Source organism: Coregonus clupeaformis, unplaced genomic scaffold (genome assembly GCF_020615455.1).
Source record: "Coregonus clupeaformis isolate EN_2021a unplaced genomic scaffold, ASM2061545v1 scaf0232, whole genome shotgun sequence".
Taxonomy (NCBI): Eukaryota; Metazoa; Chordata; class Actinopteri; order Salmoniformes; family Salmonidae; genus Coregonus; species Coregonus clupeaformis.
Window position 1 is genome coordinate 248,882 of NW_025533687.1, and position 24,963 is coordinate 273,844.

The 24,963-nt window shown below is 44.9% G+C and overlaps 2 protein-coding genes across 12 annotated transcripts in view; one reads left to right on the plus strand and one right to left on the minus strand.

The window, feature by feature from the left end:
• LOC121572724 (mucin-2) overlaps positions 1 to 4,252 on the minus strand; it is a 50,142-nt gene extending 45,890 nt beyond the window's left edge. For all 6 annotated transcript variants that reach the window (XM_045214298.1, XM_045214295.1, XM_045214297.1 and 3 more), the window contains exons 1-2: positions 2,651 to 4,252; positions 329 to 401 (exon numbers count right to left, since the gene is read on the minus strand). In XM_045214298.1, coding sequence (XP_045070233.1) covers positions 329 to 401; positions 2,651 to 3,628 — 1,051 coding nt within the window. In that variant the 5' untranslated portion in view covers positions 3,629 to 4,252. The remainder of the gene's footprint in view (positions 1 to 328; positions 402 to 2,650) is intronic.
• A 9,269-nt stretch (positions 4,253 to 13,521) lies between these two features.
• Positions 13,522 to 24,963, plus strand: part of LOC121563319 (dedicator of cytokinesis protein 1-like) — a 236,503-nt gene continuing 225,061 nt past the window's right edge. For all 6 annotated transcript variants that reach the window (XM_045214288.1, XM_045214291.1, XM_045214290.1 and 3 more), the window contains exon 1: positions 13,522 to 13,716. In XM_045214288.1, the coding sequence (XP_045070223.1) occupies positions 13,674 to 13,716 (43 nt within the window). In that variant the 5' untranslated portion in view covers positions 13,522 to 13,673. The remainder of the gene's footprint in view (positions 13,717 to 24,963) is intronic.

Below are 24,963 nucleotides of genomic sequence, written 5' to 3' on the forward strand. Positions count from 1 at the left end.
CGCAGGGTGATGTGTCTCTCTCACATGAGATGTCTTCATGACGCAGGGTGATGTGTCTCTCTCACATGAGATGTCTTCATGACGCAGGGTGATGTGTCTCTCACACATGAGATGGCAACTTCAAGGTTATAATTTAACCCTTTGCTATTATCTTCCATGGGACTGCATCATATGTGTAATGGTGTGTGTGTGTGTGTGTGTGTGTGTATGTGTTTTTGTGTGTGTATGGTTGCAAAATTACGGTAACTTTCCCAAAATTCCCCGATTAGAAACAGGACGACAACCAGCTGTTATGAGTGTGGATGAAGACTGACTATACTGTACATACCCACAGGTGTGATGCCGTTGCCCTTGACAGGATTCTTCAGGAAGGTAGGGGTAATGGCAGGTTTTAGTCTCACCTGTAAAAAAAATCACAACAAATAGGGAAAATGACATAAATTGTATGACACCCTTTAGTTCTTTATTGTTTTATTGTCCCTAGTACCAGTCTACCCATTACATTGTCCCTAGTATCAGTCTACCCATTACACTGCGCCTCCCGAGTGGCGCAGTGGTCTAAGGCACTGCATCGCAGTGCTAGCTGTGCCACTAGAGATCCTGGTTCGAATCCAGGCTCTGCTGTAGCCGGCCACAACCGGGAGACCAATGGGGCGGCGCACAATTGGCCCAGTGTCGTCCAGGGTAGGGGAGGGAATGGCCGGCAGGGAGGTAGCTCAGTTGGTAGAGCATGGCGTTTGCAATGCCAGGGTTGTGGGTTCGATTCCCACGGGGGGTCAGTATGAAAAAAAAAAAAAAAAAAGAAGAACTGTAAGTCGCTCTGGATAAGAGCGTCTGCTAAATGACGTAAATGTAATGTAAATGTACATTGTCCCTAGTATCAATCTACCCATTACATTGTCCCTAGTATCAATCTACCCATTACATTGTCCCTAGTATCAATCTACCCATTACATTATCCCTAGTATCAATCTACCGATTACATTGTCCCTAGTATCATATAATAATAATCGGGGTTAAAAAGTGGGCCGGTGTGGGGACCTCAAAGAAAACAATGTGCCAGTGTGTTAGAAATGCCCACGCTGAATTCGGATCCTAGTCCGTCCCTAGCTAGCTATATAGCTATAGCTAGCATAATTCCATTATTTCAGATTCTAGTCTGTCCCTAGCTAGCTACCGTATATAGCTATAGCTAACATTATTTCAGATCCTAGTCTGTCCCTAGCTAGCTACAGTATATAGCTATAGCAACAGGACTGACTCTGCTGGACTACACACAGGCATGGCATCCAGTGATGCATAAAGCTATCTCTCTGTTGTTGCTGGCTGTGCCAATATCACACCACACATTAACCTGTTGGGAATGAATTCCTTCAGACGATGCCAAAGCAACTCTCTCTCCCTGTACTGAACCTCTGAGACTGGATTACTAAAGGCTTTCCTCCGTTCTCTCTCTCTCTCTCTCTCTCTCTCTCTCTCTCTCTCTCTCCCCTCTGAGTGGTACGGTACCAGTGACTCTGTTTCTGCCCATCTCTCTCTCTCTCTCTCTCTCTCTCTCTCTCTCTCTCTCTCTCTCTCTCTCTCTCTCTCTCTCTCTCTCTCTCTCTCTGTCTCTCTGTCTCTCTGTGTCTCTGTCTCTGTCTCCCTGGCACCTGGTAGTGTACACCATCACCCCATAGCCAGCCAATCCAACATTACTCTACCCAGAGGCCAAAGTGTTAGGAGAGGTAAATCAGGCTACCCTCTAAGTCTGGCTCCTATAGTATTGTCTTACTGTGTGCTTCTGCTTGCTCTTCGGGGTCCAGGTCGCGTTACTGTAAAGAACTCAGTGCCAACCATTCCTTTCCCAACACTGCATCATCATTCAGAATGCAGCCTATTCTGCTACTACTTGTTACTTGTTCTTGTTCTTTTGCTGATGATCCAAACAGTGTCTAATAAAGCCCATGTGGGCCGGGCGTCCTGAAGATGCAAGATACTAGAATAATACAATTCATCTCAAATAAATCACGTACACAAAGCTGACAATGAGGCTGTAAAGAAACACAAACGCTCTAAATGGATTGAAAGAAATATTTGGAGTGAAATAAAGTAGTGAAAAAAAATAGTGTTCCCACGGAAGTTACATCTAAGCACTGCTCTAGGTTGAATAAAAACATCCTGGCTGGAAGATCATTTCCTCAACACACACTTAGTTAGAACACAATAAGCACGAGGTGCACCATGGTGTAGCACAGAGCTCTCTAACCCTGTCCCTGGAGAGATACCCTCCTGTAGGTTTTAACTCCAGCCCTGTTCCTGGCGAGATACCCTCCTGTAGGTTTTAACTCCAGCCCTGTTCCCGGAGAGATACCCTCCTGTAGGTTTTAACTCCAACCCTGTTCCTGGAGAGATACCGTCCTGTAGGTTTTAACTCCAACCCTGTTCCTGGAGAGATACCCTCCTGTAGGTTTTAACTCCAACCCTGTTCCTGGAGAGATACCCTCCTGTACATTTTCACCCCAACCCTAATCTAAGCACATCTGATTCAAATAATTAGTTGGTTGATAAGCTGAAACAGGTTAGTCACAACTGGGGTTGGAGAGAAAACTTACAGGAGGGTGGCTCTCCAGGAACAGAATTGGAGAGCCCTGATTGTAACATGTCTTACCTGGCTGGCTGGATTGACCTGAAGGTGTGGATGTCCAGGTCCAGGGGCTGGAGCATCCCTCAACAGGGCCCTTCTCTGGATGGGCAGCCAGCCCACTCTCACCGGAGTCAGAGAGCTGAGTTTAGCCTGCTCGTTCCCTGGAGCCTGCTTGATTATAGCCCTCTCCCAGCTACCCCTGTGGTCCGGGGAGGAGGACAATCCTGCCCTGAGGGACTCCTGGCTGCCCAGGGAACTGTCACACAGGCTGGGGGTCCCACAGGGGGAGAGGTCCCTATCCCGGCTGCAGAGAGAGGAGGACGAGGGGAGGCCCTGGTAGTGGTGGCGCAGGCCAGAACCAACAGGTTCCTTGTGAAGGGTTGGCATCGACGCTGTCCTGTCGTAGAAAGGGGCCTGCGCTTGATCTCTCTGCACTCGGTCAGGGTTTCCGAAATATCTCCCGTTCTCCATCCTCTCCAGCTCCCGTAACCATCTGTCTAGATTCTGGCTACCTCCCTCGATGGCGCTCTGCGGGCGAGGGGTACGACCCAAATGAACCGTCTGACGGGGCTCAACCTCTGGGCTGCCAGTGGGGCTTCCTCCAAAATAGTCCCCACTCTGCATCCTCTCCAACTCATGCAGCCACTCATTCATCTGACGTCTTCCCTCGATGGCGCTCTGCGGCCGAGGGGCACGAGCAGGGGTAAGTCGAGGTGGAGATGGAGGCACCAGCTCTACATTGGGCACTTGGCCAGGACTGCTAACTGGGCTTCCTCCTTTAAAATAAGTCTGACTCTGCACCCTCTCCAACTCCTGCAAACACCCGTCTAGATTCGCGCTCTGTGGCCGAGGAGGGTTACGCCCCGTAAGACCGGTATGTCGGGGAACCACCTCCGCTTCAGACATGAGTCCGTCCCAGTCGGACTGTTCCCCTGATCTCCTCCAGCCCGGAGCCTGGCCCCTACGGGCCCCAGGGTGGGCAGATGGCCCACGGAGAGTCATCTCTCTGGGGCTCAGGTAACCAACAGCTCCCCGTCTCCAGTTTCAGCCCCCCCCCTGGTTCTGGATAATGGTCCTTTACATCAGCTATTAATGAGAAAAGACCCTCTGGCTGGCCGGGTTACCAGGCACGCCAGAAATGTCCGCACAGAAATCAGGGTCTCCACGGCGGCATGCAGTAGATTCAGATTATTAACGAGCCATCATACATTTACATGTTAATCATTTAGCAGACACTCTTATCCAGAGCCACTTACAGTTAGTGAGTGCATATATTTTTCATACTTGCGCCCCCCGTCATACAGTATGTATCATATAATGTAATCTTGAGTAGGACGCTCCAAGGAACCTGCAGTGGAAATCAACAACTTCCTGGCTGAAGTAAACAACATCTCACTCTGAAATAATAACAAACACAGCCAGAGATACTAGATACTAATATTTACCACAAGATCTAAAAAGTAAAAGGTACAAAAAAATTTAATATAAACAATTAAACGACTCATCCATCCATATCATCCCTTCCAAGGTATTTATCCATATTATCCATCCATGGTATTCATCCATCCATTCCATTCCATTCCAACTTTCACTTGTTGTTATACTTTCTAGGTCGATCCATCGCTCTGTCCGAGTCAGGCAGAGAGATGGCTCTCTCTGTGGGATGTTTCTTTACCAAACAAAAGAGTTACAGAGCAGAGAGGCTGGGAGGGAGGGAGGGAGGGAGGGAGGGAGGGAGAAGACAGAGTGAGGAGCGATAGGGTTGGGAGGCAGAGAGGGAGATAGTCAGTAGATATTTTGGTTGATAATTAAGTATAACCTATAGATTAGTTAGACGGGGGGGGGTGCCTAGTCAGTTGCAAAACTGAATGCATTCAACCGAAATGTGTCTTTCGCATTTAACCCAACCCCTCTGAATCAGAGAGGAGCGGGGGGCTGCCTTAGTCAACATCATCGGTGCCCAGCTGTTGGGGGTTAACTGCCTTGCTCAAGGGCAGAACGGCAGATTTTCCCACCTTGCCTGCTCGTGGATTTCCAACCAGCAAACTTTTGGTTACTGGCCCAACATTTTTCACCGCAAAGTCTACCTGCCTTCCAAACTCACCCCAGTTAATCAATAACTTAGCAAACTCACCTCAGTTAATCAATAACTTAGCAAACTCACCTCAGTTAATCAATAACTTAGCAAACTCACCCCAGTTAATCAATAATTTAGCAAACTCGCCCCAGTTAATCAATAACTTAGCAAACTCACCCCAGTTAATCAATAACTTAGCAAACTCACCTCAGTTAATCAATAACTTAGCAAACTCACCCCAGTTAATCAATAACTTAGAAAACTCACCCCAGTTAATCAATAACTTAGCAAACTCACCTCAGTTAATCAATAACTTAGCAAACCCTCCCCAGTTAATCAATAACTTAGCAAACTCACCCCAATTAATCAATAACTTAGCAAACTCACCCCAGTTTTAATCAATAACTTAGCAAACTCACCCCAGTTAATCAATAACTTAGCAAACTCACCCCAGTTAATCAATAACTTAGCAAACTCACCCCAGTTAATCAATAACTTAGCAACAACTTAGCCCCGCTTCTTATCTGCATCTGTTTCCATCCAGATCTCTAGGCCAGGTCTGCTGATAATACTTCTGTCTCTTCCTCTGATCATGTGGCGTGATGGCTGATGAACCATTGCTGTCCTCGAGCCTCTATCCCAGACATGTGATTCCTGCAAGACTGCGTCAGCGTCCCAAACGTCACCCCATTCCCTTTATAGTGCACTACCTTTTGACCAGAGCCTTATAGTAGTGGACTATAATGGAAATAGGATGCCATTTGGGAAGCACACTGTGAGATGAATGGCTCGGTGGGATGCTTGGATAAGTAACTCTGACCCGCATGATGTCACAAGACTTATTTGTGAACAACAGCACCAATAGGCTAGAGGCTATTGCTCCAATGTCTCAGTTATTCTTTGGAAGGAACCATAGAGATAAAACCAATTGCTATGTTTGGAAATATTCAGAGATATTCCGAAATTGTTTTTTTTTCCTTAATGATTGTCATAATAAACAGACTAGAGAACACATTATAATGCCCTGAATGTGCTTCGGCTTCTCTCCTCTCAGAGAACGACCTCACATCCTCTTCCTGCTTTAAAACAATAGATAGTTAGAGTGTTAGATAGTTGTTTGTTGTCTACGTGTATCACAAGAAGCAACATGTCCTGCAAATAAATACTAATGGACATAATGCCATTGACCTGTGCATAAATAGGCAAATATGCCTAGACAGATTACTGTAACACTGTCTGTCCAGTGCTCCTAGTATTGTCTAATTCTTTATGCAAGTAGCATTATAAATATTGAAATTACTCAATGTAAATTGCACTGTGCTCTTAACACTTAATGTTAACCAAAGCCACTACAAATTGTATTTCAATTAATTATCTGAGACCATGACGTTGTCAAAGTCTAAAGTGTTCATTTGAACAGGGTGACAGAATAGAATGACGCTAGACTGGTGTTCCTTCCCTGTAGCTCTCACTCTGAGGGAAAGAGAGCGAGAGAGAGCGAGAGAGAGAGAGAGAGAGAGAGAGAGAGAGAGAGAGAGAGAGAGAGAGAGAGAGAGAGAGAGAGAGAGAGAGAGAGAGAGAGAGAGAGAGAGAGAGAGAGAGAGAAAGAATGAGACAGAGAGAGAGAGAGAGAGAGAGAGACAGAGAGACACAGAGAGAGAAAGAGACAGAGAGAGACAGAGAGAGAGAGAGAGAGATAAACAGAGAGAGAGAGAGATAAACAGAGAGAGAGAGAGATAAACAGAGAGAGAGAGAGAGAGAGAGAGAGAGAGAGACACAGAGAGAGAGACACAGAGAGAGAGAGAGACACAGAGAGAGAGACACAGAGAGAGAGAGAGACACAGAGAGAGAGAGAGAGACACATAGAGAGAGAGAGAGAGAGACACAGAGAGAGAGAGAGAGACACATAGAGAGAGAGAGAGAGAGAGAGACACAGAGAGAGAGAGAGAGACACAGAGAGAGAGAGAGAGAGAGAGAGAGAGAGACAGAGAGAGAGACAGAGAGAGAGAGAGAGAGAGAGAGAGAGAGAGAGAGAGAGAGAGAGAGAGAGAGAGAGCCTTCCTTCACAAACCTTCCATAACAAAGCCATCACCTACAGAGAGACGAACATGGAGAAGAGTCCCCTAAGCAAGCTTGTCCTGGGGCTCTGTTCACAAACACAAACAGACCCCACAGAGCCCCGGGGCAGCAACACAATTAGACCCAACCAAATCATGAGAAAACAAAAAGATAATTACTTGACACATTGGAAAGAATTTACCAAAAAACAGAACAAACTAGAATGCTATTTGGCCCTAAACAGAGAGTACACAGTGGCAGAATACCTGACCACTGTGACTGACCCAAAATTAATGAAATCTTTGACTATCTACAGACTCAGTGAGCATAGCCTTGCTATTGAGAAAGGCCACCGTAGGCAGACCTGGCTCTCAAGAGAAGACAGGCTATGTGCACACTGCCCACAAAATGAGGTGGAAACTGAGCTGCACTTCCTAACCTCCTGCCAAATGTATGACCATATTAGAGACACATATTTCCCTCAGATTACAGAGATCCACAAAGAATTCGAAAACAAACCCAATTTTGATAAACTCCCTACTGGGAGAAAACCACAGTATGCCATCACAGCAGCAAAATGTGTGACCTGTTGCCACAAGAAAAGGGCTGTCACGAATTCAGCCGAGGCTGCCCCTCCTCCTTGCTCGGGCAGGTTTCGGCGTTCGTCGTCACCGGCTTACTAGCCACTACCGCTCCATTTATCATTACTCCATTTGTCTTGTCTTGTCTTGTCAATCACACACACCTGATAGTCATTCCCTCATTAGTCTGTGTAACCTTGTCCTTTGTGAGTGATTGTTCGTTGTGAGAGTGAGTAGCTCGGTTGAGCTTCTCTTTCCTTGTATGCAGCCAAGGTTGATTTTCCCTTGTGCTAGTTTCGTTCTGTTGCTATATGCGCTACATTATTGGACACTGAATAAACTCTTGATTTCTGTGTTTTACCTCCTGCGCCTGACTCCGTCATTCACACCTCAGCACAAGGGCAACCAGTGAAGAACAAACACCATTGTAAATACAACCCATATTTATGTTTATTTATTTCCCCTTTCGTACTTTAACTACTTGCACATTGTTACAACACTGTTTATAGACATAATATGACATTTGGAAATTCTTTTGGAACTTTTGTAATGTTTACTGTTATTTTTTTTATTGTTTATTTCACTTTTGTTTATTATCTATTTCACTTGCTTTGGCAATGTTAACATATGTTTCCCATGCCAATAAAGCCCCTTAAATTGGAGAGAGAGAGAGAGAGAGAGAGAGAGAGAGAGAGAGAGAGAGAGAGAGAGAGAATAAATGTGTTCTACTGGTCGAAAAATCCAATGCCCTCTGCTGGAATTACAGTAAATCAATGTTATATTTTGATCCTCAGCAAAATATAAAATATTATGTTCATCGTCTATAAATTGTCTGTACAGTGCCTTGGAAAAGTATACATCCCCCTTGGCATTTTTCCTATTTTGTTGTTCTGTAATTTAAATATAATTTTATTTGGATTTCATGTAATGGACATACATAAAATAGTTCAAATTGGTGAAGTGAAATGAAAAAAATTACTTGTTTCAAAAAATGCAAAAAAATAAATAATGGAAAAGTGGTGCGTGCATATGAATTCACCCCCTTTGCTATGAAGCCCCTAAATAAGATCTGGTGCAACCAATTACCAGAATCTGCAACACCACTAAGCAAGGGGCACCACCAAGCACCATGAAGACCAAGGAGCTCTCCAAACAGGTCAGGGACAAAGTTGTGGAGAAATACAGATCAGGGTTGGGTTATAAAAACATATCAGAAACTTTGAACATCCCACGGAACACCATTAAATCCATTATTAAAAAATTGAAAGAATATGGCACCACAACAAACGTTTGGTGTTCGCCAAAAGGCGTGTGGGAGAACTCCCCAAACATATGGAAGAAGGTACTCTGGTCAGATGAGACTAAAATTGAGCTTTTTGGCCATCAAGGAAAATGCTACATCTGGCGCAAACCCAACACCTCTCACCCCAAGAACACCATCCCCACAGTGAAGCATGGTGGTGGCAGCATCATGCTGTGGGGATGTTTTTAATCTGCAGGGACTGGGAAACTGGTCAGAATTGAAGGAATGGTGAATGGCGCTAAATACAGGGAAATTCTTGAGGGAAACCTGTTTCAGTCTTCCAGAGATTTGAGACTGGGACGGAGGTGCACCTTCCAGCAGGACAATGACCCTAAGCATACCGCTAAAGCAACACTCGAGTGGTTTAAGGGGAAACATTTAAATGTCTTGGAATGGCCTAGTCAAAGCCCAGACCTCAATCCAATTGAGAATCTGTGGTATGACTTAAAGATTTCTGTACACCAGCGGAACCCATCCAACTTGAAGGAGCTGGAGCAGTTTTGCCTTGAAGAATGGGTAAAAATCCCAGTGGCAAGATGTGCCAAACTTATAGAGACATACCCCAAGACACTTGCAGCTGTAATTGTTGCAAAAGGTGGCTCTACAAAGTATTGACTTTGGAGGGGTGAATAGTTATGCATGCTCAAGTTTTCCGTTTTTTTGTCTTATTTCTTGTTTGTTTCACACTAAAAAATATTTTGCATCTTCAAAGTAGTAGGCATGTTGTGTAAATCAAATGATACAAACCCCCCAAAAATCTATTTTAATTCCAGGTTGTAAGGCAACAAAATAGGAAAAATGCCAAGGGGGGTGAATACTTTCGCAAGCAACTGGATATTCTATTTATTGTGGCAGCACCATTCCACCAGATGAAATTTCAGAAGTTTCTGGTACATGTAAATGTACTTGGTGAATACAGGTGATTCTGATTCTGAAAGAGACATTGAGAAATTAGTGTTTTTAAATACAGGAAGGGAAAGGTTTCTGTGAAAAGTTATTTTGGGCAGATTTGTCAGTAGCATACACATTTAAATAAACACGAGACAGTTTATTGGTGTGCACCTCTTTCCTCTCATCTCATCTCCTCACTGATGTTGCCCAGTGCTTTGAGCTTTGAGGACATTCCTCCTCTCCTCCCGCTTGTGATCAACATTCCTCCTCTCCTCCCGCTTGTGATCAACATTCCTCCTCTCCTCCCGCTTGTGATCAACATTCCTCCTCTCCTCCCGCTTGTGATCAACATTCCTCCTCTCCTCCCGCTTGTGATCAACATTCCTCCTCTCCTCCCGCTTGTGATCAACATTCCTCCTCTCCTCCCGCTTGTGATCAACATTCCTCCTCTCCTCCCGCTTGTGATCAACATTCCTCCTCTCCTCCTGCTTGTGATCAACATTCCTCCTCTCCTCCTGCTTGTGATCAACATTCCTCCTCTCCTCCTGCTTGTGATCAACATTCCTCCTCTCCTCCCGCTTGTGATCAACATTCCTCCTCTCCTCCCGCTTGTGATCAACATTCCTCCTCTCCTCCCGCTTGTGATCAACATTCCTCCTCTCCTCCCGCTTGTGATCAACATTCCTCCTCTCCTCCCGCTTGTGATCAACATTCCTCCTCTCCTCCTGCTTGTGATCAACATTCCTCCTCTCCTCCTGCTTGTGATCAACATTCCTCCTCTCCTCCTGCTTGTGATCAACATTCCTCCTCTCCTCCCGCTTGTGATCAACATTCCTCCTCTCCTCCCGCTTGTGATCAACATTCCTCCTCTCCTCCCGCTTGTGATCAACATTCCTCCTCTCCTCCCGCTTGTGATCAACATTCCTCCTCTCCTCCCGCTTGTGATCAACATTCCTCCTCTCCTCCCGCTTGTGATCAACATTCCTCCTCTCCTCCCGCTTGTGATCAACATTCCACCACTACAAACATTCTAAACATCAGGGTATATCTGCTCATTATTAGGAGGGTTGGAGAAAGGGACACATAGATAAGGGAGCAGGAGGGGAGAGAGAGAGAGAGAGGGGGAAGAGAGAGAGGGGGGAGAGAGGGAAGGGGGGGAGAGAGGGAAGGGGGGGAGAGAGAGGGAGAGAGAGAGAGAGAGAGAGAGGGGGAGAGAGAGAGAGAGAGAGAGAGAGAGAGAGAGAGAGAGAGAGAGAGAGAGAGGGGGGAGAGAGGGGGGGGAGAGAGAGAGAGAGAGAGAGGGGGAGAGAGAGGAACGGGGAGAGAGAGAGAGAGAGAGAGAGAGAGAGAGAGAGAGAGAGAGAGAGAGAGACACCTTCCTATGCCATCAAAAGGAACATACAATTTGACATACCAATTAGGATCTGGATAAAAATACTTGAATCAGTTATAGAACCCATTGCCCTTTATGGTTTGAGGTCTGGGGTATGCTCACCAACCAAGAATTTAAAAAAATGGGACAAACACCAAACTGAGACTCTGCATGCAGAATTCTGTTAAAATAGCATCTGTGTACAATGTAAAACACCAAATAATGCATGCAGAGCAAGAAGAAGAGTCCCCTAAGCAAGCTTGTCCTGGGGCTCTGTTCACATTTGTTTATCCATTTCACTTGCTTTGGCAATGTAAATATATGTTTCCCATGCCAATAAAGCCCCTTGAATTGAATTGAGAGAGAGAGAGAGAGAGAGAGAGAGAGAGAGAGAGAGAGAGAGAGAGAGAGAGAGAGAGAGAGAGAGAGAGAGAGAGAGAGAGAGAGAGAGAGAGAGAGAGAGAGAGAGAGAGAGAGAGAGAGAGAGAGAGAGAGAGAGAAGATTTACTGTACATTTGTATTGTTTATTTACCTTCTGTTTACTATCTACTTCCCTTGCTCTGGTAATGTTAACATATGTTTCCCATGCCAATAAAGGCCTTACATTGAAATTGAGAGAAGGGGAGGGGGACTGTGGAGAAAGGGAGAGCAAGAGAGAGGGGGAGAGTAGACCTTGCTGATATTGAAATGTGCCTTTGAGAAGGTGATTTATTCACAGAAAAGGGCAACCAGAAACAGTACAGGCTTATCTCACTCATGTCTCTGGTAGCCTATATTACCTTTTGAAAAGAAAGAAAGAACGGATTTTGGATGTTCCCTTTGGGATCTGTCTTAATCTGCTGGTTTATAATGTCATGTAGGCCTAGGCTTATCAACAGTCTGGACTCTCTGAGGTGGTTGCAGACACGCATATGAATGAATCTGGAGGGAAAGACTAGAATCAGTTGACCTTGAACTATCAAAGATTAGCCAGGATACATAGGAGCTACACTTTGGCGTCGGGAAAGACCGTTTTTATTATTACCTGCCCTGCTACACTGAACGCGTATCTTTTTGCCGCCGTTGTTCCCCCCACCATCACTTGCGCATATTAGCTAGCTTATAAACGCGCCTTTTCTCCTGCAATAATTCCACACGCATGGACAAAAACATTCCTGGCCGAATATAACCCGTCTATTATTTATTTATCGGTCTCTATTCTTGTGTAAGATGATCCTACATCTCCTATGTATAGAGACAATCCAAGGCCCGTTTGTTTCAGCGTTTTTATCAGCATTTGTTACAGTTTAGTCCTAGACATTTCTGGTTCACTACAACTCAGTAGGAAACACGAAAAACACACAAAGGCGTCGTATTTACTTACAAAGATTTATTGGGAAATACGACGGCAATGTACAAGCATTTCAAACTCACGGTAACTTCCTGGTTCTGATCAACTGTTTTCCCACTTAGGATTTAGCTGTGCAATGGTCTTGTAGGCCTAAAGTTTATTCAGCTAAGAATTGTTTGTAAGTCAATTTCCTTTTTGGTTTCGTGTAGGCTACATAGTTTTGTTTTTTTAATCATTTATTTACTGTAAATGAACCATTTTGAACGATCATCTAATGAAAAATATGCTGGTGATATGGCTAAATATTATAAGGATTATCTCCCTATATATGAATATACATATATCGATAATAGGTCAAATAGGCCTATATGTCAAAATATTTCACATATTTAAATTGTATTTGTAGGCGTACATTTATAGCCCTATCTGGTGGCAATTCTTATAATACATTTGACATTTTGTAAATGTTTGTCATTTAGAGCGACTTACAGTAGTAGTGAGTGCATGAATTGTCTTTTTTTCTTCTCCGTACTGTATCAATTAGCAACAATACTACTGGTTGTCGTCGGTCGTATTTAAAAGCTATTGATACAATGTATTCACAATGACGAAAAGTACACATATCCCATCATTACGTGCATGTGCTTAGTCGATTTATGTTCATATTTAAAGTTAAATTCATTGGCCAACCGTTAAACACAAACACTAGTAAGCCTACTTTGGGAGAAGGATTCATTCAGTACGATACAGTAACAGAAGTTTACAGTTTTGTCTGAAATTGATATAATCACCAGTGTTGCATGAATAGTTGCATCGTGACATTCCTTGTGACCCTTTACATAGCATACTGTACAATTACCTATAGGAAAGTCATATGTTAAGTCCCAGTAATATATTACCTATAGGAAAGTCATATGTTACGTCCCAGTAATATATTACCTATAGGAAAGTCATAGGTTAAGTCCCAGTAATATATTACCTATAGGAAAGTCATATGTTACGTCCCAGTAATATATTACCTATAGGAAAGTCATAGGTTACGTCCCAGTAATATATTACCTATAGGAAAGTCATAGGTTACGTCCCAGTAATATATTACCTATAGGAAAGTCATAGGTTACGTCCCAGTAATATATTGCTATATAGGCCTAATACCCAGTAAATATTTGATATATATATACATATATAGTTCCAGTTTATTAGCCTAATGACGCCCATACTTCATCATGATACAAGTGTTTCTGTAGTTAGTTTTCTACCCCCTTGTGGAGCATCCTGTCCTGTCCAGGCTGACTGTCACGGGTGGAAAATGGCCGCTCGGTGTGACTCTATTCACTGACACTGAAAACTCTGAAGTACAGAAAAACTCTACAGTCTGAACTGGAACTAGTTAAACAAACGCAACCTCAAGACGGGGGAAGTTTTTTAATTGATAATGTCTCGCTGGGTGCCTACGAAAAAGGAAAAGTATGGAGTCGGTAAGTGTGATAAACTTGCACGCTTTCTCTCTACTCTCGCTGGTTAGCTTGTCGTGGCTACTTTGCATCCGATTGCACAAGTTTGGGAAGAATGGTGATTAGACTATGAACACTGGTACGCCGACATTCCCACAATATCCTCAAAGGCCTGACGTGATTTTTTTGCAACACATTTGCCTGAATTTAGGAATGCAAAACTTACATAAAATCTTTTGCTATCAGCAACTGGTTTTGCCTACTAGTTTGCATAAAGGCAAAGCGAAGAATCCCTGCCTTTGTGAGCGGACTGCTGCGAACACTGGGAATTGTCAGAGGCGCGCCTAGTTTGCAACATTGTTTCCTGTGTAGTCAGGGCCTGCAAATCGTGGGATTTATACAACGCGTTTGTAACATTGTAACACTTGTTACTTGGTTCAACATATGAGCAGACGTTAATGAGGTACAGAATGGATTTGGTGTCTCAAATGTTTTCAACGTTTTGTGTTTCGTTTGGAATACTGGACGCTGCTCGTTCCCGGTCTCTGTCGTTAAATGTGACTTATTCAACGTAGATCTGGCTACAGTAGAACTTAGGGGCTATTGTTTTCTGTTTAGTTCAGTTTTCCAAATGGATCCATTTTACAGCGGGTGTTGAAGTTGAATAGCTACGTGTTGATTGACACATTAGCTCTTGGGCGGTATGACCGGCAGTTTGGACGTCCTTCCTGTCCCGCCAGCAACTGCTTTAGGTTTTGGCCTGGCTGGGGTTTATTTTGTTATTTCATTTATTTAACCTTTATTTAACCAGGTAGGCCAGTTGAGAACAAGTTCTCATTTACAACTGCGACCTGGCCAAGATAAAGCAAAGCAGTGCGATAAAAACAACAACACAAAGTTACATATGGGGTAAAAAAACATAAAGTCAAAAATACCAAAGAAAATATATATACAGTGTGTGCAAATGTAGCAAGTTATGGAGGTAAGGCAATAAATAGGCTATAGTGCAAAATAATTACAATTAGAATGCTAGATGTGCAAGAGATGATGTGCAAATAGAGATACTGGGGTGCAAAAGAGCAAAATAAATAACAATATAGGGATGAGGTAGTTGGATGGGCTAATTTCAGATGGGCCAGGTGCAGTGATCGGTAAGGTGCTCTGACAACTGATGCTTAAAGTTAGTATGGGGTAAACAAAACAAAGTCAAAAATACCACAGGAAAAAATATATATACAGTGTGTGCGAATGTAGTAAGTTATGGAGGTAAGGCAATAAATAGGCCATAGTGCAAAATAATTACAATGTAGTATTAACACTGGAATGATAGATGTGCAGAAGATGATGTGCAAATAGAGATACTGGGGTGCAAAATAAATAACAATATGGGGATGAGGTAGTTGGGTGGGCTAATTACAGATGGGCTGTGTACAGGTGCAGTGTTCGGTAAGCTGCTCTGACAACTGATGCTTATCTCCAGCTTCAGAGATTTTGGCAGTTAGTTCCAGTCATTGGCAGCAGAGAACTGGAAGGAATGGCGGCCAAAGGAGGTGTTGGCTTTGGGGATGACCAGTGAGATATACCTGCTGGAGCGCAGACTACGGGTGGGTGTTGCTATGGTGACCAATGAGCTAAGATAAGGCGAGGATTTGCCTAGCAGTGATTTATAGATGGCCTGGAGCCAGTGGGTTTGGCGACGAATATGTAGTGAGGGCCAGCCAACAAGAGCGTACAGGTCACAGTGGTGGGTAGTATATGGGGCTTTGGTGACAAAACAGATGGCACTGTGATAGACTACATCCAATTTGCTGAGTAGAGTGTTGGAGGCTATTTTGTAAATGACATCGCCGAAGTCAAGGATCGGTAGGATAGTCAGTTTAACGAGGGCATGTTTGGCAGCATGAGTGAAGGAGGCTTTGTTGTGAAATAGGAAGCCAATTCTATATTTAACTTTTGATTGGAGATGCTCAATGTGAGTCTGGAAGGAGAGTTTACAGTCTAACCAGACACCTAGGTATTTGTAGTTGTCCATATACTCTAGGTCAGACCCGCCGAGAGTAGTGATTCTAGTCGGGCGGGTGGGTGGGTGCAAGCAGCGTTTGATTGAAGAGCATGCATTTAGTTTTACTAGTGTTTAAGAGCAGTTGGAGGCTACTGAAGGAGTGTTGTATGGAATTGAAGCTCGTTTGGAGGTTTATTAACACAGTGTCCAATGAAGGGCCAGATGTATACAAAATGGTGTCGTCTGCGTAGAGGTGGATCTGAGAGTCACCAGCAGCAAGAGCGACATCATTGATATACACAGAGAAAAGAGTCGGCCCGAGAATTGAACCCTGTGGCACCCCCATAGAGACTGCCATAGGTCCAGACAACAGGCCCTCCGATTTGACACATTGAACTCTATCTGAGAAGTAGTTGGTGAACCAGGCGAGGCAGTCATTTGAGAAACCAAGGCTATTTAGTCTGCCAATAAGAATGCGGTGGTTGACAGAGTCGAAAGCCTTGGCCAGGTCGATGAAGACGGCTGCACAGTACTGTCTATTATCGATCGCGGTTATAATATAATTTAGGACCTTGAGCGTGGCTGAGGTGCACCCATGACCAGCTCGGAAACCGGATTGCATAGCAGAGAAGGTACGGTTGGATTCGAAATGGTCGGTGATCTGTTTGTTAACTTGGCTTTCAAAAACGTTTGAAAGGCAGGGCAGGATGGATATAGGTCTGTAACAGTTTGGATCTAGAGGCTGCTAATTTTAGAAAGAAAGGGTCCAGATTGTCTAGCCCAGATGATTTTTATGGGTCCAGATTTTGCAGCTCTTTCAGAACATCAGCTGTCTGAATTTGTGTGAAGGAGAAGCGGTGGGGGGCATGGGCAAGTTGCAGCGGAGGGTGCAGAGCTGGTGGCCGGTGGTTCCAGCTGGTAGCCAGGTGGAAAGCATGGCCAGCCGTAGCAAAATGCTTGTTGAAATTCTCGATTATTGTAGATTTATCGGTGGTGATAGTGTTTCCTAGCCTCAGTGCAGTGGGCAGCTGGGAGGAGGTGCTCTTATTCTCCATGGACTTTACAGTTTACCAAAACTTTTTGGAGTTAGTGCTACAGGATGCACATTTCTGTTTGAAACAGCTAGCCTTTACTTTCCTAACTGCTTATGTATATTGGTTCCTTGAAAAGTTGCATATCGCGGGGGCTATTCGATGCTAATGCAGTATGCCACAGGATGTTTTTGTGCTGGTCAAGGGCAGTCAAGTCTGAGGAGAACCAGAGGCTATATCTGTTCTTAGTTCTGAATTTTTTGAATGGGGCATGCTTATTTAAGATTGAGAGGAAAGCACTTTTAAAGAACAACCAGGCATCCTCTACTGACGGAATGAGATCGATATCCATCCAGGATACCTGGGCCAGGTCAATAAGGATGGCATGCTCACTAAAGTGTTATAGGGAGCGTTTGACAGTGATGAGGGGTGGTCGTTTGACCGCGGACCCGTTATGGATGCAGGCAATAAGGCAGTGATCGCTGAGATCCTGGTTGAAGACAGCGGAGGTGTATTTAGAGGGTAAGTTAGTCAGGATGATATCTATGAGGGCGCCCATGTTTACGGATTTAGGGTTGTACCTGGTAGGTTCCTTGATAATTTGTTTGAGATTGAGGGCATCTAGTTTGGATTGTAGGATGGCCGGGGTGTTAAGCATATCCCAGTTTAGGTCACCAAGCAGTACAAACTCTAAGGATAGATGGGGGGCATTCAATTCACATATGGTGTCCAGGGCACAGCTGGGGGCTGAGGGGGGTCTGTAGCAAGCAGCAACAGTGAGAGACTTATTTCTGGAAAGGTGGATTTTTAGAAGTAGGAGCTCAAACTGTTTGGGCACAGTCCTGGATAGTATGATAGAGCTCTGCAGGCTATCTCTACAGTAGATTGCAACTCCGCCCCCTTTGGCAGTTCTATCTAGATGGAAAATGTTGTAGTTGGGGATGAACATTTCTGAATTTTTGGTGGCCTTCCTAAGCCAGGATTCAGACACTGCTAGAACATCAGGGTTGGCGGAGTGTGCTAATGCAGTGAATAACTCAAACTTAGGAAGGAGGCTTCTGGTGTTAACATGCAAAAAGACCAAGACTTTTACGGTTACAGAAGTCAACAAATAATAGCGCCTGGGGAGTAGGAGTGATACTGGGGGCTGCAGGGCCTGGGTTAACCTCTACATCACCAGAGGAACAGAGGAGGACTAGAATAAGGATACGGCTAAAGGCTTTAAGAACTGGTCTTCTAGTGCGTTGGGTACAGAGAATAAAGGGGGCAGTTCTCCGGGCGTTGTAGAATAGATTCAGGGCATTATGTACAGACAAGGATATGGAAGGATGTGAGTACAGTGGAGGTAAACCTAAGCGTTGGGTAACAATGAAAGAGAGAGCATCACTGGAGGCACTGATTGAGCTGGTCTCCGCGTGTATGGGGGGTGGAACAAAGGAACTATTTGAGGCAGTTTGAGAGGGACTTTGGGCTCTACTGTGAAATTGTATAATAGGAACTAACTGGAACAGCAATAGGCAAGGCATATTGACATGGGAGAGAGGCATAAAGCAATCACAGGTGTTATTCGAGAGAGCTAAGACAACAACTGGTAATGGCGATGAAAGTTTGGGCTGAGGCTAAACAGATAAAACAGGACAGGGTACCGTGTAAAGGAACAGTCCAGCAGGCATCAGCTGTGCAGCTGAACGATCATAAGGTCCAGTGAACAGCAATGTGAGTCCGAGAGCAGTTCGAATTGGTGCTACAGCACAGGCGATCAGGAAGCACGGCTGTTGAATTGCGTGTGCTAGCGGGCCGGGGCTAGCAGATGGATCTTCGTGGTCGTCGCAATGGGAAGCCTGTTGAAACCACAGACGTTTACGTCGGCAGACCAGTCGTGATGGATCGGCGGGGCTCCGTGTCGACACTAGGAGGTCCTGTCCGGTTGACAGAGAGGTAGATAGCCGGGAGATGGGCCTGACTCGAGGCTACCTCAAGGCTGATTAGCCAACCACAACAGCCATTCGGTTGCAGCTAGCTAGTTGCGATGATCCGGTGTTAAAGGTCCAGTGATTCAGTGATTCCGGCAGAAAATCCGATATGTTCTGGGTCGATAACGCGCTGTGCAGACTGGCCGATAATACTCCAGGCTAGAGCTGGCTGGTAGGTAGTGCAGGCCACGGACAATGGTGGAAAAAACCCTGCTAACGGTGGCTAATAGCAAGTAGCTAGTTAGCTGGCTACTCCCGTCCGGTAGACAGAGAGGTAGATAGCCAGGATATGGGCCTGGCTTGAGGCTAGCTCAAGGTTAACTGGTGCTTGCCTCGGGGGCAGTGGTGATTAGCCAACAGCAACATCCATTCGGTTGCGGCTAGCTGGTTGCGATCCGGAGTTAAGGTCCAGTGATTCAGTTATTCCGGCAGAAAATCCGATGTTCTGGGTGAAAAACCGCTAACGGTGGCTAATAGCAAGTAGCTAGTTAGCTGGCTAGCTAGTTTCAACTGGAGATTCTAGATAAAAGGTAAGAAAATAATAGAATCCCGTTCCACATTGAGTGAGGCGGGTTGCAGGAAAGTATATTTAGTAGAAGGATGAAAAGTGTGATAGGGGAATATATACAACAAAATACAAAAAAAATGACAAACAGGCTATTTACACGGACACACAAGAGCACACGACCGCACTGCTACGCCATCTTGGTCATTCATTGTAGTGGCCATATTCACTCTCACTCTGTGTTTTATTGGTAACACTTTGCATTTAGTTGCTCATATATATATATATTTTTTTCAGGATCACTTTATTTGCCAAGTACATTTACCCATACCCGGAATTGGACTTGGTGAATAGGTGCTGCCAGCAATAGACAATGTAGAAACAGAGCACAGTAACATCGTTGTTGTTATGCCTAGGCTACATAAGCTGTTATAGGCTACTGTTACTAGTCTAAATACTTTGTAATTGCATAGTGATTAAGTAAATATCCATACACTGTAGTTAGGACTTTTTTCAACTGATTTTAAGATAATAGTTTCAAATATTGATACATTTCTCCAGAGAGATTAGTGAACACTCAACAAGACCTTCTGATGAGTCAGGGAGATCAGAGAACACTCAACAAGGCCTTCTGATGAGTCAGGGAGATCAGAGAACACTCAACAAGGCCTCCTGAAGAGTCGGGGAGATCAGAGAACACTCAACAAGGCCTTCTGAAGAGTCGGGGAGATCAGAGAACACTCAACAAGACCTTCTGATGAGTCAGGGAGATCAGAGAACACTCAACAAGGCCTTCTGAAGAGTCAGGGAGATCAGAGAACACTCAACAACACCTTCTGATGAGTCGGGGAGATCGGAGAACACTCAACAAGACCTTCTGATGAGTCAGGGAGATCAGAGAACACTCAACAAGACCTTCTGATGAGTCAGGGAGATCAGAGAACACTCAACAAGGCCTTCTGAAGAGTCAGGAGATCAGAGAACACTCAACAAGGCCTTCTGAAGAGTCAGGAGATCAGAGAACACTCAACAAGACCTTCTGATGAGTCAGGGAGATCAGAGAACACTCAACAAGACCTTCTGATGAGTCAGGGAGATCAGAGAACACTCAACAAGGCCTTCTGAAGAGTCAGGAGATCAGAGAACACTCAACAACACCTTCTGATGAGTCAGGGAGATCAGAGAACACTCAACAAGACCTTCTGATGAGTCAGGGAGATCAGAGAACACTCAACAACACCTTCTGATGAGTCAGGGAGATCAGAGAACACTCAACAAGACCTTCTGAAGAGTCGGTAGATCAGAGAACACTCAACAAGACCTCCTGAAGAGTCGGGGAGATCAGAGAACACTCAACAAGACCTCCTGAAGAGTCGGGGAGATCAGAGAACACTCAACAAGGCCTTCTGAAGAGTCAGGAGATCAGAGAACACTCAACAAGGCCTTCTGAAGAGTCAGGAGATCAGAGAACACTCAACAAGACCTTCTGAAGAGTCAGGGAGATCAGAGAACACTCAACAAGACCTCCTGAAGAGTCGGGGAGATCAGAGAACACTCAAAAAGGCCTTCTGATGAGTCAGGGAGATCAGAGAACACTAAGGGGCACTATAAAAGCCGCATTGCGGAAAATGCAAATAGAATCACGGAATCCAGACATTAACACTGAATTCACCAATACATAATATGTTTTATTGAACTTAGTAGAAAATCAAAAGTCTGCTGGTTTTAGTTTTTTTCTTCCTTTCAGTTAAGACCTAGACAACCAGGTGAGGGGAATGCCTTACTAAGACCTAAACAACCAGGTGAGGGGAATGCCTTACTAAGACCTAGACAACCAGGTGAGGGGAATTCCTTACTAAGACCTAGACAACCAGGTGAGGGGAATTCCTTACTAAGACCTAGACAACCAGGTGAGGGGAATTCCTTACGAAGACCTAGACAACCAGGTGAGGGGAATTCCTTACTAAGACCTGGACAACCAGGTGAGGGGAATTCCTTACTAAGACCTAAACAACCAGGTGAGGGGAATTCCTTACTAAGACCTAAACAACCAGGTGAGGGGAGTTCCTTACTAAGACCTAAACAACCAGGTGAGGGGAGTTCCTTACTAAGACCTAGACAACCAGGTGAGGGGAGTTCCTTACTAAGACCTGGACAACCAGGTGAGGGGAATTCCTTACTAATCAGTGACCTTAATTCATCCATCAAGTACTAGGGAGGAGAGAAAACCGTCAGACACTCGGCCCTCCGTGGAATGAGTATAGGGTGCCATTTGGGATGCAGCCATTATGTCAATTGTTACAAACACATTACATCATTAGCGAAACTGGGTGTGGTCTAATCTGAAGTACGTCAGACAGACAGACAGACATTACGCTCTGGGAAAGATGGCCGTCAACTATTTCTGAAATAATGCAGAGACTCATGGAGGGCCTAGCCAAAGATGATCTATATATTGACAATGTATTGGATTGTCTGCTCGAACAATGGGAATAAGTGTCTGCAAAGATGGAAGGCAGGCGGCAGCAGCAGGTGGAAACATTCTAGCGAATGAGAGGGCAGATACGCATGTAACCAACGGGCACAACTACGATCATAAAATATTTTTTCTCAATGATGCCACGTGCGTCCACTTTATTTCAGTACATTTGTAACAACCTAAACATTCTGAAACTTCTATTCAATCGAATAAGCCTCACTTAGAATTTCTTTGTATTTTTATGTTGACCGAATTCGAGATTTTCTCATTGACCTCCACACAAAACATCTCCACTTGATCTGCTTCCTGCTTTATTTTTGGGCTGACAGATTTTGGAGGGAAGTCAGACCTCTTGCTTCACCTCTTCCTCTCTGGTCTAGTTGGTGTAGGAGTAGAAATACCAAAACATACTATAAATGACTGATTGTACAAGTCAACAGCAACACATGCATTTGGGTCTCACCATTACAGGGCTCCTATCCACAGGAATAATTCTACAGTAATGAGAACAATGTCATGTAAAGTGCAGGGCCCGTTGTCACTGTAGGCTCTGTCTTAACATTGTCATGTAAAGTGCAGGGCCCATTGTCACTGTAGCCTCTGTCTTAACCTTCATCCAGGTTCCCTATTGTTATAGTTTCAGGTAGATTGAGGAAGTGGGGAGATGGTAAAACCATGAATGGCCAACATCAGTGCATTAAAACACAGGTTTCCATATAGTGTGAAAGCATTGTTTCTACTGTTATAGAATGCTTAGTTCCCTTCCTGCAGGGAGGACTTGACTTCACCGTGTCCCTTCCTACAGGGAGGACTTGACTTCACCGTGTCCCTTCCTACAGGGAGGACTTGACTTCACCGTGTCCCTTCCTGCAGGGAGGACTTGACTTCAGAGTCCCTTCCTGCAGGGAGGACTTGACTTCACCGTGTCCCTTCCTGCAGGGAGGACTTGACTTCACCGTGTCCCTTCCTGCAGGGAGGACTTGACTTCACCGTGTCCCTTCCTGCAGGGAGGAGTTGACTTCACAGAGTCCCTTCCTGCAGGGAGGACTTGACTTCACCGTGTCCCTTCCTGCAGGGAGGACTTGACTTCACCGTGTCCCTTCCTGCAGGGAGGACTTGACTTCACCGTGTCCCTTCCTGCAGGGAGGACTTGACTTCACCGTGTCCCTTCCTGCAGGGAGGACTTGACTTCACCGTGTCCCTTCCTACAGGGAGGACTTGAGCTCACCGTGTCCCTTCCTGCAGGGAGGACTTGACTTCACCGTGTCCCTTCCTACAGGGAGGACTTGAGCTCACCGTGTCCCTTCCTACAGGGAGGACTTGACTTCACCGTGTCCCTTCCTGCAGGGAGGACTTGAGCTCACTGTGTCCCTTCCCTTGTTGCTCAGGGCAACCAAAGTTACACTCGACCACCTCTGGTTTCCATAACTTAGTGCTTTCCTCTTGGCACAGCTTTGTCATTGCACTTTTAATACTCCACCGACTACTGTAACTCATGGACAATTCAAACCAACGAGGTGGATGTCTTCGGGAGAGTTGCCTTTCCTTTATTCCTCACGCCCTCTCGCATCCTTCTCAAAACCCTTTGGATCATATAGTCAGAGGTCCTCACCTCTGACCTTCTCATCCAATGGGTTTTGAGAAGTAGCCGCGGAGACAAGGAAATGCAATTGAGTCTCCCTTCATTTTCTTCCTTCCCTTGGTGTTTTCATTATCACTGTATCATGTTCTCACTGGCTCTCTCCCAAGCTTCATCATCACTGTATCATGTTCTCACTGGCTCTAAGCCTCATCATCACTGTATCATGTTCTCACTGGCTCTCTCCCAACCTTCATCATGTTCTCACTGGCTCTCTCCCAACCTTCATCACCACTGTATCATGTTCTCACTGGCTCTCTCTCAACCTTCATCATCACTGTATCATGTTCTCACTGGCTCTCTCCCAAGCTTCATCATCACTGTATCATGTTCTCACTGGCTCTCTCCCAACCTTCATCATCACTGTATCATGTTCTCACTGGCTCTCTCCCAACCTTCATCATCACTGTATCATGTTCTCACTGGCTCTCTCCCAAGCTTCATCACCACTGTATCATGTTCTCACTTGCTCTCTCCCAAGCTTCATCACCACTGTATCATGTTCTCACTGGCTCTCTCCCAACCTTCATCATCACTGTATCATGTTCTCACTGGCTCTCTCCCAACCTTCATCATCACTGTATCATGTTCTCACTGGCTCTCTCCCAACCTTCATCATCACTGTATCATGTTCTCACTGGCTCTCTCCCAACCTTCATCATCACTGTATCATGTTCTCACTGGCTCTCTCCCAAGCTTCATCACCACTGTATCATGTTCTCACTTGCTCTCTCCCAAGCTTCATCACCACTGTATCATGTTCTCACTGGCTCTCTCCCCGAGGCCCTGAATTGGAAACCTGGCCTGACTGAGATGGGATACCTTTAGCTTTTAACTTTAGCTTTTCTGCAGATATGCCAGTTGACTGACTTTATCTTGGAAAATAAACATCTTCGATAAGAGCTTTAGACGTTGAGCTTGTAGTGTGGCTTGGAACTGTCATCCCTTTACTCGTAGAAATACCCAGCATCTGATCTCACAAGAGGCGGAGACTGAAAACCTCTTTTTATTTTTCTCCTACGTTCTCTTCCTCATACTCATGAGGATCATAGCTTGCCTTGAGGCCAGAAGCTGGACTTCCTTGAACGTCTCGAATTCCACAGTAGAATGTTTAGAATGCCCCTCTGTTAATGCTGAGGAGCGCATCAACCAATCAGAAACGCCACCAGAAGCTCTCCTTCAGGGTCCCCTTTATAATAGTACACTGCACGGGTTAACATGAAGGTTGCACTCACCAACCAATTAGTCATATCTGTATACCTTTCACAGCTCCAATTCAAATGAGGTATGGATGAACGTCCGGCCCTGACCTGTTTTTGTTCACAAAGCATAACGACGTGAGACCAATCCAATGATCAAAGGGTCGGACGTTCATTCAAATCAATTTGCTGCTGACCCTGAGTTAATTCCATTACACACTTCCTTTTGTTGTTAGAATGTCGACAAACCCTGCGTTAAATCAAATGGAATCGGAGTAGTTTAAATGCATGTTTCCTTCTCAAGGCAAGACAGAAATCTGATTGAAAAGGGCCTGGGGGAGTCATTGTTTTTCTGCATGATGTTTCCTCGTCCATCGTGTGATGATTAATTAATTTGAAATCCCCTTTTGATTATCATTTTGAAGTGTTGTAAATACTGTATG